This window comes from Notolabrus celidotus, chromosome 10 (genome assembly GCF_009762535.1).
Source record: "Notolabrus celidotus isolate fNotCel1 chromosome 10, fNotCel1.pri, whole genome shotgun sequence".
Classification (NCBI taxonomy): Eukaryota; Metazoa; Chordata; class Actinopteri; order Labriformes; family Labridae; genus Notolabrus; species Notolabrus celidotus.
Window position 1 is genome coordinate 34,670,096 of NC_048281.1, and position 15,438 is coordinate 34,685,533.

At 43.3% G+C, this 15,438-nt stretch overlaps 1 protein-coding gene across 1 annotated transcript; it reads right to left on the reverse strand.

Annotated features, from left to right (window-relative positions):
* Window positions 1–2,352: 2,352 nt before the first annotated feature.
* On the reverse strand, window positions 2,353–14,802 carry dnajc10 (DnaJ (Hsp40) homolog, subfamily C, member 10). Its single transcript, XM_034694513.1, has 25 exons — window positions 14,489–14,802; window positions 12,075–12,279; window positions 11,798–11,966; window positions 11,656–11,706; window positions 11,329–11,411; window positions 11,007–11,138; window positions 10,344–10,437; window positions 10,157–10,234; window positions 9,785–9,828; window positions 9,134–9,199; window positions 8,389–8,454; window positions 8,194–8,283; window positions 8,002–8,112; window positions 7,810–7,924; window positions 7,005–7,132; window positions 6,396–6,512; window positions 6,212–6,313; window positions 5,639–5,699; window positions 5,094–5,188; window positions 4,868–5,001; window positions 3,945–3,998; window positions 3,685–3,832; window positions 3,447–3,569; window positions 2,831–2,938; window positions 2,353–2,749 (listed from the first exon to the last, which is right to left on the reverse strand). The coding sequence occupies exons 2-25, from the start codon at window positions 12,255–12,257 to the stop codon at window positions 2,738–2,740; spliced, it is 2,364 nt and encodes a 787-aa protein (XP_034550404.1). The 5' UTR covers window positions 12,258–12,279; window positions 14,489–14,802; the 3' UTR covers window positions 2,353–2,737.
* Between the last annotated feature and the right edge of the window lie 636 nt (window positions 14,803–15,438).

Consider the following 15,438-nt stretch of genomic DNA (forward strand, 5'->3'; position numbering starts at 1 on the left):
TAATAGCTAATTTCTAGATGTCCTCTCACTGTGAGGGGGGTGAATTTTTTTCTAATTCGGTAATTTAGAAGATATTGAGATTACTAGTCTTCCAATGAGAGGCACAGCTGCCTGTGGGAACACTGCAGCTGTTGGCTAGGAGGCTCAAAGCCCGCCTCTTTACGTCACACTGGCTCGACAGAAGCAATATGGCTGCCGCAGCCGATTGGTCTCAAAGCAGCTCTTCAGAAACAGATGGGTGACGTCACGGATACTACGTCCATATTTTTTACAGTCTATGTTCTGAAGCCAAAAAATCCCTCTCCTGGGCGCCGCCATTGTGCAGCCAGAGCCTGTGAAGCCACTGTAACAAGCTCCGCCCTACAGCGTGACTTCACAAGACGTTGAGTCCTTTCAAGTTTCCCTCCACGGCGGCTGTGAATCAAAGGAAACAGGAAGTAAAACCCCGTTTTTCAACCTCTAATAACTAACGAAGAAGAAACTTTTCAGGAAAGAGGCCTTGAACACAAAACAGTCAAATACTAACTTCATATCACCACAGCATACGGATGTGAGAAACATTCGTACGACGTGTATTTATTTTTTAAAGTTTGACTGCTCTGGGAGACAGATTTTTTGACCTATACTGCAGCCAGCCACCAGGGGGCAGTCACACTGCTGAAAGCCTCACCACCAGCCACCGGAACCTCTCCCTTGCTGGGAACGTTTATTTCTGCTGTGAAGATGGGCTCTTTAGAATGGGTGTGTATGTGCTTCCTGGGAGTTTGCAACAAGCATCTAGTGGACACTCAAGGAACTGCAGTTTTTTTTTTTTTTTTTGTTTTTTTTTAAGATACATTTGGGGGATTTTTGTCTTTATTGATAGGACAGCTGAAGAGAGACAGGAAATGTGGCGACCTCTGCTACAAGGACTGCAGCTTCTGTCCCCAGGTACTGCAGTTTTAGAACTTCCACACGGGCTTCTTTTCTCAGGGACTGGAGGTAAACTCTTGTCCCCAGAGGATGATCATGTTGGTTCATTAATCAGGGATCTTAATGAGATAATCCTGCTCACTTTGACTGAAGTAATCCTGTTTGATCTGAGTCCAGTATTCCTGCTTACTCACGGTGATCCTCTGACTTTTTACAAGCGCTTAATCAAATTCTGTGGTTTGGTGTGAATGTTCCAGGAACTGATCTTTGGATTTCAATGAATGTGGTTCAGATTTTTTCATGTTACCCTCAAGACTTTTTATGGTTTATGACCAAATACCTGCTGACTTTCCCTTCAGCCTCTTTAATTTGTGTTCATAGCATTAACATGTTTGCATTATTTTTGCATACGTAGTTTAGCATTCAGCTCTCGAGGCCAAATTCAGACTGGACTTGTCTTCATGGTAGGTCAGGTGAGTGGTCATTTTAATACTGTCTTGAACTGCTACTCTGTTTTTTTTAAAGATGGAAGAGATGAATTATGTTTCTGCTGTTCTGAAACATACAAACATGATGACTTTGACCCTGTAAACGCCCTTTGAATGTGCTGTGTGCCCTGTTCCACCTTTAAATCTTCACATTAGTCTAAAGATACCAAAGAAAACTAATAATCCTGATGAATCTCAGACCATTCACTGTCTTTTACAGACCCTGTCCTGTCATTTCCAGGCAGCCCAGTGAATGTTCACTCCTCCACTGACCAATGAAATCTTTTATGACAGCTCTATGGCAGAGCGATCATTCGGCCATTGTTTCTTAACCCATCTGCTCCAAATCTCACTGAGGGAATTACCTGAGTCATCGGCACGCACTGAGGTCACCAGAACAACAGAAGCATCAGATACAGAAACTCAAGTCCAAACAAAGATTCTGTGTCTGTGTAAAGAGACTGAATACTTAATGGGACCTGCTGTTCTTGACTCCATAAGAACCTGAATCACTGCAGAACAGTTTAGTCTTGAACATCTTGTAAAGAGAATAAACTTGGTTGCAGAAATTCAAGTAGAAACCAGAGTTCAGAGCTCCATGTTTGAACCTGTATCAGAAACTCTGCACTGGATTTTCTGCAAACTTGTTCATGTAGTTTCTGTTCGATCAAATCTTGATGTTCAGAGGAACAAGGAACAAAGGAGGAACACTGCCACCTGCTGGTTTTAACAACTAACTTCTGCAGTAAATCAAAACAAAAGAAAGCTGCAGAGCTCTAAATAAGGAGACAGAGACAGACATTGGGGCTGCATATCCTCAGGTATGTTTCCCTTGCACACTAAGGAATAAATGTACTTGTGCATGATGCTTAAAGTTCTTATGAAATTGATTCGACCTGCAAAGATTCACAGGTGATATTAAAGAAAGGTTCAGACTGATTTGACAACAGAATTATTTTAAAATAAACATTTTATTTTGAAGGTTTGACAGATTCAACATCCACAATAAAATACAACACCATGTCCAACACATGTGGCACCCTGTGTGTGAGTGTGTGTGTGTGTGTGTGTGTGAGTGTGTGTGCGTACAGTATACAGCGCCCCACAGCTTTACTTCATAGAGTAAATACAAACGATGGAGACAAACATAAAAAAACAAATAAAATAAAGGCTGAAAGCTTTCCGTACATTCATCACAGCAGAGTAACAGTCAGTGTGAGTCCGTCGCTGCGTGTTTAATAAAAGGAGTGTTTCCTGATTGATCATCATGTGGACCAATCAAATCCACGTTTGTCCCTCTCTGACCAATCAGATCGTTGCGTTAACCCAAAGCGTCATCAGAGCTCGTCCTGCAGGGAATATAAACGCAGTGTGAGACTGAATCATCGTGTGGCTTTGAATGTTTGACTTTCAGGTGATCGGACGCTCACCTTTGCTTTGTTTTGTAACCGTGGTTTCAGCTGCTGGATCCACTCTCTGACGGTGTTGGAGATCACGTTTGAATCCCGGCTGTTGATGTAATCTCCTGTGGTTTCGTGCTGCAAACACACAACACTTAGTTCATGAATCAAATTCTCCTATTGCTGGATTTTTGTAAGCTTTTCTTGTTTGTCTCTGCTTCCCATGCAGGACCAATTTCTCTGCAAATTTTATATATATTTTATTTTTTAACAGTTTGTTCCTTCATCTATCCAACACTGATTTAGTAAAAAATATTTTCCAGCTTGTGAAGTGTGTTGGAGAAAGTCTGAGACCCAGTGAAGTTGATTTTAGAAGAAGGTGACCATCAGATGCTCTGCTTTTTATCTTAAAAATGACGTTAAAACTTCCTAAAATGATTTAAAAATGTAGAATAAGGAAGTCAAACTGAGAGCAGAAATAACTGGGATTGCAAACTTAAAAAATATATAAAAATGTGTTTTTTAAAGTGTGTTTAAAAGCACCTTAGAGTTTCTGTTGTGCATGAATATAAGTGTCACTACAAAGCTAATTTGGACCCTTTGTTTCTGCTTTGTTCTGCAGCTTCATGTGTGTGTGTGTCCTCACCCTCTTCACTCCCAGGTACGGGGAGAATCTGACGGTCGGGTAGGAGGTGATTCCAGCCGACTGACAGAGCTGGTAGTTCGCCTGACAGTCCACCTTCCCTGCTCGAACCTCCCCTTTAAGAATCTGAAAAGAGAGAGAGAGAGAGAGAGAGAGAGAGAGAGAGGATGTCATTTTAAATCCTCCTCTTTAAAAGAAGGTCATGTTTCTGCAGCTGCAGGAGGAGTCTGATCCGTCTCACCCGAGCTAGGGCCTCAAATTCGGGGGCAAAGTGTTGACAGGGTCCGCACCACGGTGCGTAGAAATCCAGAACCCAGTGGTCCTTTCCCAACAGAACCAGAGTCCTGAAGGTGTCTGGAGTCAGGTCCACGGACACTCGAGGTAAAGCGCTAAAAACACACAAGATGTAAACGTCAACGACACATATACGAGTCCACGTAAACCTGATGATTGATGCTTTTAACCAAAGAGAGAAAATAGATTTGAGATGCTGTGACTCACCTCAGAGCCCAGGATCTCAGAGAGTGAGCGTCTCTGTTCCAGCCGTTATAACTCCTGAAGTGAGACACATGAACCAATGAGTGAACAGATAAATACAAATGTTACTGCATGTAATCAAATTTCATGAGGACCTAACAGAGAGCCCAGAGGAACTCCACAGCTAAAAGCGCTTCATTAACACCCACTAAACATCCTCTCCTCTGACTCCAGGTTTCAAAATGTCAAGTGCTCCCTTGTCTCGTAGGTTCCTCTGGTTCTCTGCTGCCACCTTAGTATCTCAAAGAGCTCATAGTGCCCCATTACCCCTCTAGAACATTACGCTCCCAACATACAAAGTCTCTAAAAGTAGTATGGGAGGTAGAGCCTTCAGTTATCATGACCATCTTCTTTGGAATCATCTACCAGTCAGGGTCCGGGAGGCAGACACCTTCTCTACTTTTAAGAGTAGGCTTCAAACTTTCCTTTTTGATAAAGCTTATAGTTAGATCTGGATCAGGCTTGGACCAGCTCTTAGTTATGCAGCTATAGGCCTAGACTGCCTGTCTGCCTGTCTCTTACTTTAACTCTTCCTGTCCCACTAAAGTTCCTAGCCTTTCTGGAGTCCCTGAGCTCCCTTGTCTCGTAGGTTCCTCTGGATCTCTGCTGCTGTGGACGTGCCAGACTCCAGCTGCTACAACAACTACTATCCGTCTCCCCACTATCATCTCTCTCTCTCTTCATCTCCCTCTATCCCTCTCTCCAACACGGTCTCAGCAGATGTGTGTCTAACATGAGTCTGGACCTGCTGGAGGTTTCTGCCTGTTAAAGGAAGTTTGTCCTAGACCTGCTCTGTTTGGAAAGAGTCTTCAGATAAGGTTTGTTGTGATTTGGCACTACATAAATAAAGGTTGATGGATGAGTGTGTTGGTGAACGTGGAACATACATGAAATGATCTGCCTGTCTAGAGTTCCCGGGGTAGACGCGGACTTCAGGATACGCCCTCACGTTCTGGCTTCTGCAGAAGGACTGAAACTGCTGACAGTCGACTGAACCGACCTGGATCTGACCCGTCAGCATCTGGACGCAGAAAGAAAAGACACACAGGTTAGTCACATCGAAGCAGTTAAGACTTTCCTGGAGAGATGACAGATGAGTAGAGAGTGTCATACCCGGGCCATACGTCTCCACTCTGGCTTCAGAGCCTGACAGGGACCACACCACGGGGCATAGAAATCCACCGCCCAGACCTCCCCGTCAGATCGACCTGTGACGAAACAACAGTTGAGGATCTTGAGTTAGAGCAGGTAAGAGGTCTTTGGACCAGAGTAAAGACTAAAAACCATGACTCATCAAGTTCCAAACATTCTCCAGGCTCTTTCTAAAACTCTCACACATTTCCAAGACTTTAATCTGAAATATGAAGGAGCATCTTCTTCATTCTGTCTTCTATCAAATGGCAAAAATATGGCCTAAAGCATTTTTTTTTTAAGCATCAGCTCTAGAAAAAAGTTGACCTCCTTCATAACACATGTTTCTGACCATGTTTGTGGAGAAGAAACGAGATGGACCTTTTTTTTGTTGCAGTTTTTGCTCGTTCAGATTATTTGAATTTGAGTTTGTGCTGCAGGGGTCACAACTTAAGTTTCAGTAACATATCCTGCAGCTTTAGCAACCAAAACTAATATTAGAATCTCTTTTGTGGTCTGCAGCTTACCTGAAACTTTCTCTGCAAAGCTGGAAGGATCCAGGATCACCACAGACGGATTCACCAGATCCTGAAAGAACGTAAAGCATCTCTTTCAGTTTAACATGTTCCTCATTACATGATTTTGAAATAGAAACATCATGAGGAAGGTTTCAGCAGTGTGAAAATGAAAAAACAATCCCTGAAAGGCAGAGCAACAAAACTACATTTGATTTATCCCGTTCATGCATGAACTCTTTAAACTTTCTGGATCATTTTAGGAAAGTCAAGCCCGAGTAATTTCAGGAGCTTCCCGTTCACTGTTACTGAACTCTCTCCCCTCCCTCCATGACATTCACTCTTCCCGCCTCACCTGAAAAGCCCTGCGCATTGCAGGCGACCCCTCCCACCTGTCTCACAGCCTCTTCAGCCTGCTACCATCAGAAAGGAGACTACGCAGTCTCCGGACCAGAACCAGCAGCAGACTGAGGGACAGTGTTATCCACCAGGCAGTCAGGATGCTGAACTCTCTCCCTGTTCTGCCCCCCCCCTTCCCATAGTGCCCCCTTCACAGACTTAACCCGGTCACTGTGGTTTACGTACCTGTATGAACTCCAGGATGCCGTCAGCTGAGTGAAGTCCTTCATACTCATGAACAGAGGAGCCGTTAAAGATCACCGTGGTGGGATACGCCTGAATATTATACTGACACACAGAGAAGACTGCATGTAATCAACCTGTCTGCAGCTCAGTGATAATGGTTCAGTCCAGGTGTGATGTGTCCTACCATGGAGCAGAGGTTGTGGTGGATGGTACAGTCCAGAGTGCCGAACTTCATCTGTCCCGCCAGCTGGATGGAAGCTTTCCTCAGTTCAGGAAGCAACGCCCGACACGGAGGACACCACTGAAACAAGAGGACACGTTTTTATTATCAAGATGAAAGAAAGTTATTAACTTTGTCTCCACCTCAGTAATAATAAATATCAGGATCACAAGCCTGACAAGTAAATACGCTCTTTAACGTTCTGGTTAAACGCTCACGTAAAACCCTGCGTCTGATTCCTGCTTGCATCACTCTGTCCGTCACCCTGTTGCTCATATTTGCGTTGGAGGTGTAACACCTGAACCTGCAGCCCTCAGAGCAAACAGGGACTCATTCAGAAGGAACACATGATGTTTAAAACTAACTAAAATCAAGTCAGGGATGCTTCATAGCTTCACTTCACTTTAAGTTTGCAGTCTTTATAGTTCCAGATCTTCTTCTGAGGAGAGTTAAAGAACACTTCAGCCTGTTTTTCCTGCTCTAAAGATTTAAGACGGATCAGGCTTCAAAAAAACAATCAATACAAGTTTTTGCATCATTCAGTGATTTGGTTTAAAGTTGTCTGTCACAAACCGGAGCGAAGAAGTCGACCAGCCAGGGCTCCTTTTTGTCCGAAGGAAAGTTCTCAGGTCTCAGAGTCGTCACGTGAGCGCGGACGCTGTCTCTCGCAAAACCCACGATGTTGTACAAAACATCTTTACCTGCAGAGAGGAGAAACACGCAGGTTATACAGACGAGGACTTTATCAACAGAGCAGGGAAAGGACAGGAGAGACCTTAAAGTCGTCCACAGAGTCATGCTGCACCATCATATATGAAAGAAAACAGCTTCTAGAAGTCCTTCTCCGACCAGCTCTTAGTTCTGCTGCTATAGGCTTAGACTGACACACCGGGATCCTGTCTTTCTCTCTCTCTCCTCTCTCTGCCTGTCTCTCACTTTAACTCTTCCTGTCCCATTAAAGTTACTAACCATAGACCTTTCTGGAGTCCCTGAGCTCCCTTGTCTCGTAGGTTCCTCTGGATCTCTGCTGCTCTCTCTTCATCTCCCTCTATCCCTCTCTCCAACACGGTCTCAGCAGATGTGTGTCTAACATGAGTCTGGTCCTGCTGGAGGTTTCTGCCTGTTAAAGGAAGTTTGTCCTTGCCACTGTAACTTGCTAAATGCTGCAAAGTGCTCTGCTCATGGTGGATTAAGATGAGATCACACTGAGTCCTGTCTATGAGAGGGGACTGGATCTGATCCGGTCTTGATGTTGGGTCTTAGTTAATAATACAACATAGAGGACGGTCTAGAATTAGGCGCTATATAAATAAAGATTGATTGATTGGTAGAAAACTGAAAGTTATAGAAACAGTTAAATGAGGTGCGTCGTACTGACCGTGGTGGATCTCAAAGTCCTGGATTCCCAGTCCTTTAAAGACGGCGACGCAGGATTGATGAATGTACAGAGACTCACACAACTGTGTGTCTGATATACAGTCCACTCTGCCCACCTGAGGAGACAGACAGACAGACAGTCAGGTGTGTGAACAGACAAGACAGTGAGATAAAGAGACAAACAGACAGGTACCTGTATGTGGTCGTCTCGCAGTGAACCCTTCAGCTTCTTGTACTCGTTGGAGGCGGGGCTTCCGCTTCCGAACGTAAAACTGACCAACCAGCGATGATGAGCCAGCTTCTTCTGCAGACAAGACGTCACTCATCATTAGCACGTTAGCATGATGTAGCATGTTTGAAAGCTGTAGTTACTGAGAGTCTGTACCTTGAAAGTTTCCCCGGTCAGCAGCTCCAGATCAGGAAGGTGATCGATGACCAGGTTGTAAATCTCTCTGCTGTCCAGACTGTTCAGCCACTGCAACACACACACACACACACAAACACACACATACATATGATGACTCAGCGTTATGAGCAGAGGTATTTAAGACTGTTCTAGTTTAAGTAACATGCGTCTTACCAGAACACTGTCAGGTTGATCAAGAGAACTTCCGGGTGGGAACAAAGCGGTGGATCCGGTGGTCACCTGAGAGATCACAGATTACAGAGATGATCCTCCTCATAACAGAACTAAACTGCTGCTGTGACTTCTGGGAGGTAGAGGTGCACCGATCAACGGGACAGTGCTTGAATTTTCAGACTATGTGGCCGTGATCGTCCTCTTAAATATATTTGATTCTGCACTGATGTCAGATTTACACACACGAGCATGTTTTCTGTCACGTGCACAGCGACATAAACACTAACAAGACACCCACACACAAACATCTCAGCTGTGTGGGTGTGCAGAGGCATAAAGACACTGACCTACTGGACCATTTCCTGACATATGCTCCTCCTGATGTGAAAGTGTGATGCATGGATCTAACAAAGAACATCTGAATTGTTGGAAATCTGAATCAGTTAATTAAGTTGTAATCGGTGCATCTCTTCCAGGAGAACACTCTTGTTTTCAAACATCTAAAAAGTGAAGCTGAATGTTCAGTAAGTATCTAACTTTCCTTCTTTGCTGGTGGGATTTATCTGAAAGGTAAATCACAGTCGTCACCTGCAAAGAATCGGTGCTACAGTGAGGTACCTCAACAGAAGGATAACAAGTGCATCCATTTGCAAATCTGCAGGTTTTATCAAAGGAAAGACAAACAGGAAGTAACTAAACCGGCTTGTTGTTAAAGTGAAGTTTTAGCAGCAGCTGTGAGTCTTACCTGGAAGCTGTCACAGAGCTGCTCCTGTGAGGTGCAGTCCATCCATCCCACCTTCACTAACCCATCCTGCAGAACACACACACACACACACACACACGACTGTGAGCTTCTTGACATATTTAATGACATGTGCACGTTTATATCTGACCTACAAAGCTCTTAATGCTCAGACACCTTCATATCTTAAAGACCTCATAGTGCCCTATAACCCCTCTAGAACACTACGCTCCCAACATGCAGGCCTGCTCAAGTCTCTAAAAGTAGTATGGGAGTTAGAGCCTTCAGTTATCCGGCCCCTCTCCTTTGGAATCATCTACCAGTCAGGGTCCGGGACGCAGACAACCTCTACTTTTAAGAGTAGGCTTCAAACTTTCCTTCTTTTGCTAAATGCTGCAAAGTGCTCTGCTCATGGTGGATTAAGATGAGATCAGACTGAGTCCTGTCTGTAAGATGGGACTGGATCTGATCCAGTCTTGATGTTGGGTCTTTGTTAATAATAGAACATAGAGTCCGGTCTAGACCTGCTCTGTTTGGAAAGAGTCCTTATTGATTCGTGTTGTTCCTTTTGTATTTGATTTCTGCTGCTGATCAAATTCCTTCGAGATAATAATAATAAAGTAGAAGTTGAATAAATCCGAGATGAGCTCTCACCAACATGCCGGCCAGTTTCTGTCGTGTCCCTGACTCCAGGCAATCTGAAGAGAGAGGGGGGAGAGAGAAAGAGGAGAGAGAGAGACAGAGAGAGAGAGAGAGAGAGAGAGAGAGAGAGAGAGAGAGAGAGAGAGAGAGCATGAGTTTCCTGGCACACTTGGAGAGATACAAGGTCCTCTTAAAGTCTACCAAACTTGCCTCACTTGTCTGATTAATCCTCTGTTGAGTTTGTAATATCTGTTTTAGATTGCTATCTCAGACTTCCCTGTTAATAAATGTTAGTTAAATAAGAAGAACTGGCTCTGCAGGCTGGCTGTACCTCAGTGGTAAATACAGGAACACATAACTCTGATGTGAGCGTGAGCGAGTTACCTCCAGAGTCAGCGCAGAAGGTGATCAGCCAGCCGAGGCCCGACGAGAATGCGTTCTCGATCTCAGTGAACACGTTACCTGGAGGGAAGACAACCACGACAAGTTAGATGAGAAAACAAGAGTGAGAGATTAGAGATTCAGACTCCTGAGACAGGAGGGGGAAAGATGCATGGTTCAGAGGTTTTACCCTGCCAGAGCTCGGTGACGGAGGTGGTGATGAACTGCATGGCGAAACTGATCAGGTTGTTTTTGTTGCGCTCCCCGTTAAACTTCTCCGGTCTCTGCAGAGCGACAGAAAGAGTTAGGGATCATCATCCAGCTTTATATTAATGTGAAGCTCCTGAGCAGCTTCATGCATTCATGCACTGAGTTGAGCTGTGTTTAAATTGCATATTGCAAGATTTCTGCAATTACATCCGTGCACATTTCTGCACAACAGTTCAGCTCTTTTATCCCACGTATTATCTTTATATGTTAATCTTCTTCTACTAAAGTTTCTTGACATCAGGAGTGCATCTGTGCTTGTTGTTTTTGCAGAATAAACCTGATTCTGGTTCTGACTCTGCTTACAGACGTCAGATGTATTGAGCATGTGAAGGACAAAACTGAGTTTAACTCTTGACTTAAAGTTATCAGTTACGCCGTCATGAAGAGGAGCAAATTCTGCTGATTGTTGATTTCAAATCCTGTAAACACGCCGGTTTGTTTTGCTTGTAAACATAAGAAGAGGATCTGAATCCTTTCAGACTGAGGTGGAAGAAGAGTGTCCGCCTCCCTGCAGGTTTAGCATCCCTCACTTAACTCTAACTTTCAGATCAATAACAAAAGGATCAATAACCAGGACACAGACCTGTCCCGCTCTGAATACGAACAGGCTCGGGTAGCTGGTGATGCCTTTCCTCCTGCAGAGATGGTTGTTGTCTCCACAGTTCACCGCTCCGATCCGGATCACTCCGTCCATCTCTTTGGCAAACTCCCTCCACTGAGAGACGGAGGGACAGACAGACGGTGTGTTACTTTGTTATTGTGTCCATCAGATTAAACTTGAGGGGGAAAATTAAACACACAAGGAGCTAAAATGTCTCTTAAAAGTCAGAATTAGAGATTTAAATCAGTGAGTTTTAAATCGTTGTGTTTCTGTGAGCTTGTGACGTGTTTCAGTGTCACATTACCGTCGGGGCCAGAGTGTGACAGTGTGAACATCGTGGGAAGTAGAAGTTGATGAACCAGATTTCTCCAGAGTTCACTGCTGACTCTGAAACACACACACACACACACACACACACACACAGCAGTTATTACCTGTCTCCTGTGTCACACACACACATGTTTAAATATCATGTTTGAATCGTGACATCTCTCTTCTCTTGATGCAGCCACAAAGTGACAGGTTGAATGTAAAGAATGCAGAGGGGTCGATGAGTTGCATTGTGGGAAATGTAAGCTGTGAGGATGAATCAGTGACATCCTTGCCTGCAGAAGAAGAAAGTTGCTCTTACCAAAGTCTCCGCTGTCTAACGTGATGATCTCCAAATCATCATCATAGATACCTGAAGGCAAAGACAGATCAGGAGAAGTTAAAGTCTCATCAGGAGCATGAATATTAACTTGAACACGGTGAGGAGGAAGACTGAGACGAACCGAAGTCATATCTGTAAAAGTTCCAGCTCTCGTAGCGCCCGCCCTGCTGCTGCTGCTCGTCCAATCCCTTCTCTCCGTACTTATCGTACTTCTTCCTCAGGTCTTCGTCCTTCAGGACCTCGTAGGCTCGGTTCACCTGAAGGAACTTCTCGTGGGCTGTGGGGTCACCCTGAAATGTAGAACTTTCATCAGAGACTTCCCCCGTCATCACATGTATGGTTTATGTGTGAAGTGGTTTCAGGATGAACACAGGGTCCTGTTTCTCAGCTTTACTCACAGGGTTTTTGTCGGGGTGCATCGTGAGCGCCAGCTTCTTAAAAGCCTGTCGGATCTCCCGCGTCGTTGCCTCCCTGTTGACTCCCAGGAGTTTGTAGAAATCGCGATTCTCCGCCCAGACCGCCACCAGCAGGACGACGAGGAGCAGCAGCTGCTGAACCCCGAGGACGACCCTGCGTCCCATCACCAGTCCTCCCAGTAATGACCTAGAACACCAGAGCCACCAGGTTAGAAACAGCCCAACCCTGCAGCCTGTAAAGTTTACAGCCTCAGTCATAATTAAAGTATTTGCTCTGCTTTGCTCTCTCTGTGAGTCAGATATGTGTCTGTAGAGGATTGGCTTAGAGCATGAGAGCAGGTGGAGGAGGGTTTGCAGCCAATTAGGTCTCTCCAACCCCCCAGACTGTCATCCTACGGGGCCTTCAGTTTGGGTATGGAGGAAACAGCATGGGCAGCACTTCAGAGTGATTCTACTTCTCTGATTCTGGGTGCAAAAGTTAATTGAAGAGGTTCAAGTTAAGCTATAATAATAAAATATATCCTCATTTTAAATTTGATGCCAGCAACACGTTCCAAAAGAAAGTTGGTTGAGGGACACGTTGACCATCATGTTGCATCAGCTCTTCTTTAAACAACACTCTGTAAACCTTGGTGAACTCAGGAGACCAGCTTCTGGACTTTAAGGTGAAATGTTGTCCCATTCTTGCCTGATAGAGGATTTCAGTTCAGGGTCTCCTTTGTCGTATTTTTAGTTTCATGATGCTTCAAATGTTTAGGCAAGTTTAGAACCTGGACTCTTCTACTACAGAGTCATGCTGCTGTGATACGTGCAGAATGTGGTTTGTCATTGTCTGGATGGCAGCATGTGTTGCTCCTAAACCTGTATATATAGTTCAGCATTAATGGAGCCTTCACAGATGTGTAAGCTCCCCATGTCATGGACTCTTATGATCCCCATACCATCAGGGACGCTGGCTTTGAACTGTGAGCTGATAACAAGCCGGGTGGTCCCTCTCCTCTTTAGAGCGGAGGACACAGCGTCCAGGATTTCCAAAAAGAATGTCAGATTTTGATTCATCAGACCACAGGACAGTTTTTCACTTCCCCTCAGTCCATCTTAAACGGGCTCAGGTCCAGAGAAGTCTCTGTGGTTCTGGATCAAGCTTATATATGGTTTCCTCTTTGCATGGTTCAGTTTTATAATGCATTTGTGGAGCCCATGCAGTGACTTCCACTACAGAGTCATGTCTGTTTTTAATGCAGTGACTTCCACTACAGAGTCATGTCTGTTTTTAATGCAGTGACTTCGACTACAGAGTCATGTCTGTTTATTAATGCAGTGACTTCGACTACAGAGTCATGTCTGTTTATTAATGCAGTGACTTCCACTACAGAGTCATGTCTGTGTTTAATGCAGTGACTGCCACTACAGAGTCATGTCTGTGTTTAATGCAGTGACTTCCACTACAGAGTCATGTCTGTGTTTAATGCAGTGACTTCCACTACAGAGTCATGACTGTTTTTAATGCAGTGACTTCCACTACAGAGTCATGTCTGTTTTTATGGACAGTCTGTGTTTAATGCAGTGACTTCCACTACAGAGTCATGTCTGTTTTTAATGCAGTGACTTCCACTACAGAGTCATGTCTGTTTTTAATGCAGTGACTTCCACTACAGAGCCATGTCTGTTTTAATGCAGTGATTTCCACTACAGAGTCATGTCTGTTTTTAATGCAGTGACTTCCACTACAGAGTCATGTCTGTTTATTAATGCAGTGACTTCCACTACAGAGTCATGTCTGTTCTTAATGCAGTGACTTCCACTACAGAGTCATGTCTGTTTTTAATGCAGTGACTTCCACTACAGAGTCATGTCTGTTTTTAATGCAGTGACTTCCACTACAGAGTCATGTCTGTGTTTAATGCAGTGACTTACACTACAGAGTCATGTCTGTGTTTAATGCAGTGACTTCCACTACAGAGTCATGTCTGTTTTTAATGCAGTGACTTCCACTACAGAGTCATGTCTGTTTTTAATGCAGTGACTTCCACTACAGAGTCATGTCTGTTTTTAATGCAGTGACTTCCACTACAGAGTCATGTCTGTTTTTAATGCAGTGACTTCCACTACAGAGTCATGTCTGTGTTTAATGCAGTGACTTCCACTACAGAGTCATGTCTGTTTTTAATGCAGTGACTTCCACTACAGAGTCATGTCTGTATTTAATGCAGTGACTTCCACTACAGAGTCATGTCTGTTTTTATGGACAGTCTGTGTTTAATGCAGTGACTTCCACTACAGAGTCATGTCTGTTTTTATGGACAGTCTGTGTTTAATGCAGCAGTAATATCGGATATTAAACACTTATAACAGAGAGTAAAATGAGAGTTATTGAAATAAACAAAGAGACTTACCTAAAGTCAAAGTGTTCTCAGACTGAAGTCCTTTTCTTCTTGAAGCAGCAGAAAGGTTAAAATCAGCTCCACAGGCTAAGCTAACTAGCTGTGTGTCAGTCAGCAGTATCTATAATTAAAGCTAATTAGCTTCTTAGCTTCACAGCGACATGAATCCTCCTGCAGAGTGAAGGAGGAGACACGGTGAACATTTATCCGACCTTTGTCTGTTTAACTCTGCAGCTATGATACCTCAGACGTGTCTTAACTTCTGCAAGCCTGGGGATCCGCATCAGGATCCGGCTCAGACCGGCATCAAGTTTCAGACGTTAATAGGTACTACTTCCGTTGAGTTCTTTCACAATAAAAGCAGGGGAGAGAACGGTGGATTAAACGGTTGGAGACTGTATTATATATATATATATTTCCCATAGACTGTAAAACATATTTATATAATAGATATATTATATATTTTTTTTTTTCTTTAATAATATTTCATTATATACAGTCTATGATGCGGACACTCCAGGAATGGTGACTTTGTTCTTGTTCATAAAATGCCTTAATTGTATTTATTGTATGTCATAACTTCAGAAAAAAAATTTCAATTCAAGCTAAAAAAAAATGAAGAAATTAGGTGCAGAGTTTTTAAATATTAAATGATAGCCTTTTTTTTTTTTTTTTTTTAAGTAAACTCTGGGAAAATCTGGGAAACTTCCTTAAACATTTATTTAATTTGATAAGTGGAATAAAACAAATTAAATTAATTTGATTAAATTAAGTGAAATTAAATTAAATTAAATTCAGACATTAATAATAAGAAAGCTTGCCTTTTATTTTATTTTATTTTAACCGTCTTAAGAAATATATTTTAAAATAATTGTATTCCTTTAGAGTTCTTTTAGGGGAATTTTATGTCTTTTAAAATATGTTTTATTTCTTTATCTTGACTTGTGTGTTGTTATGATCTG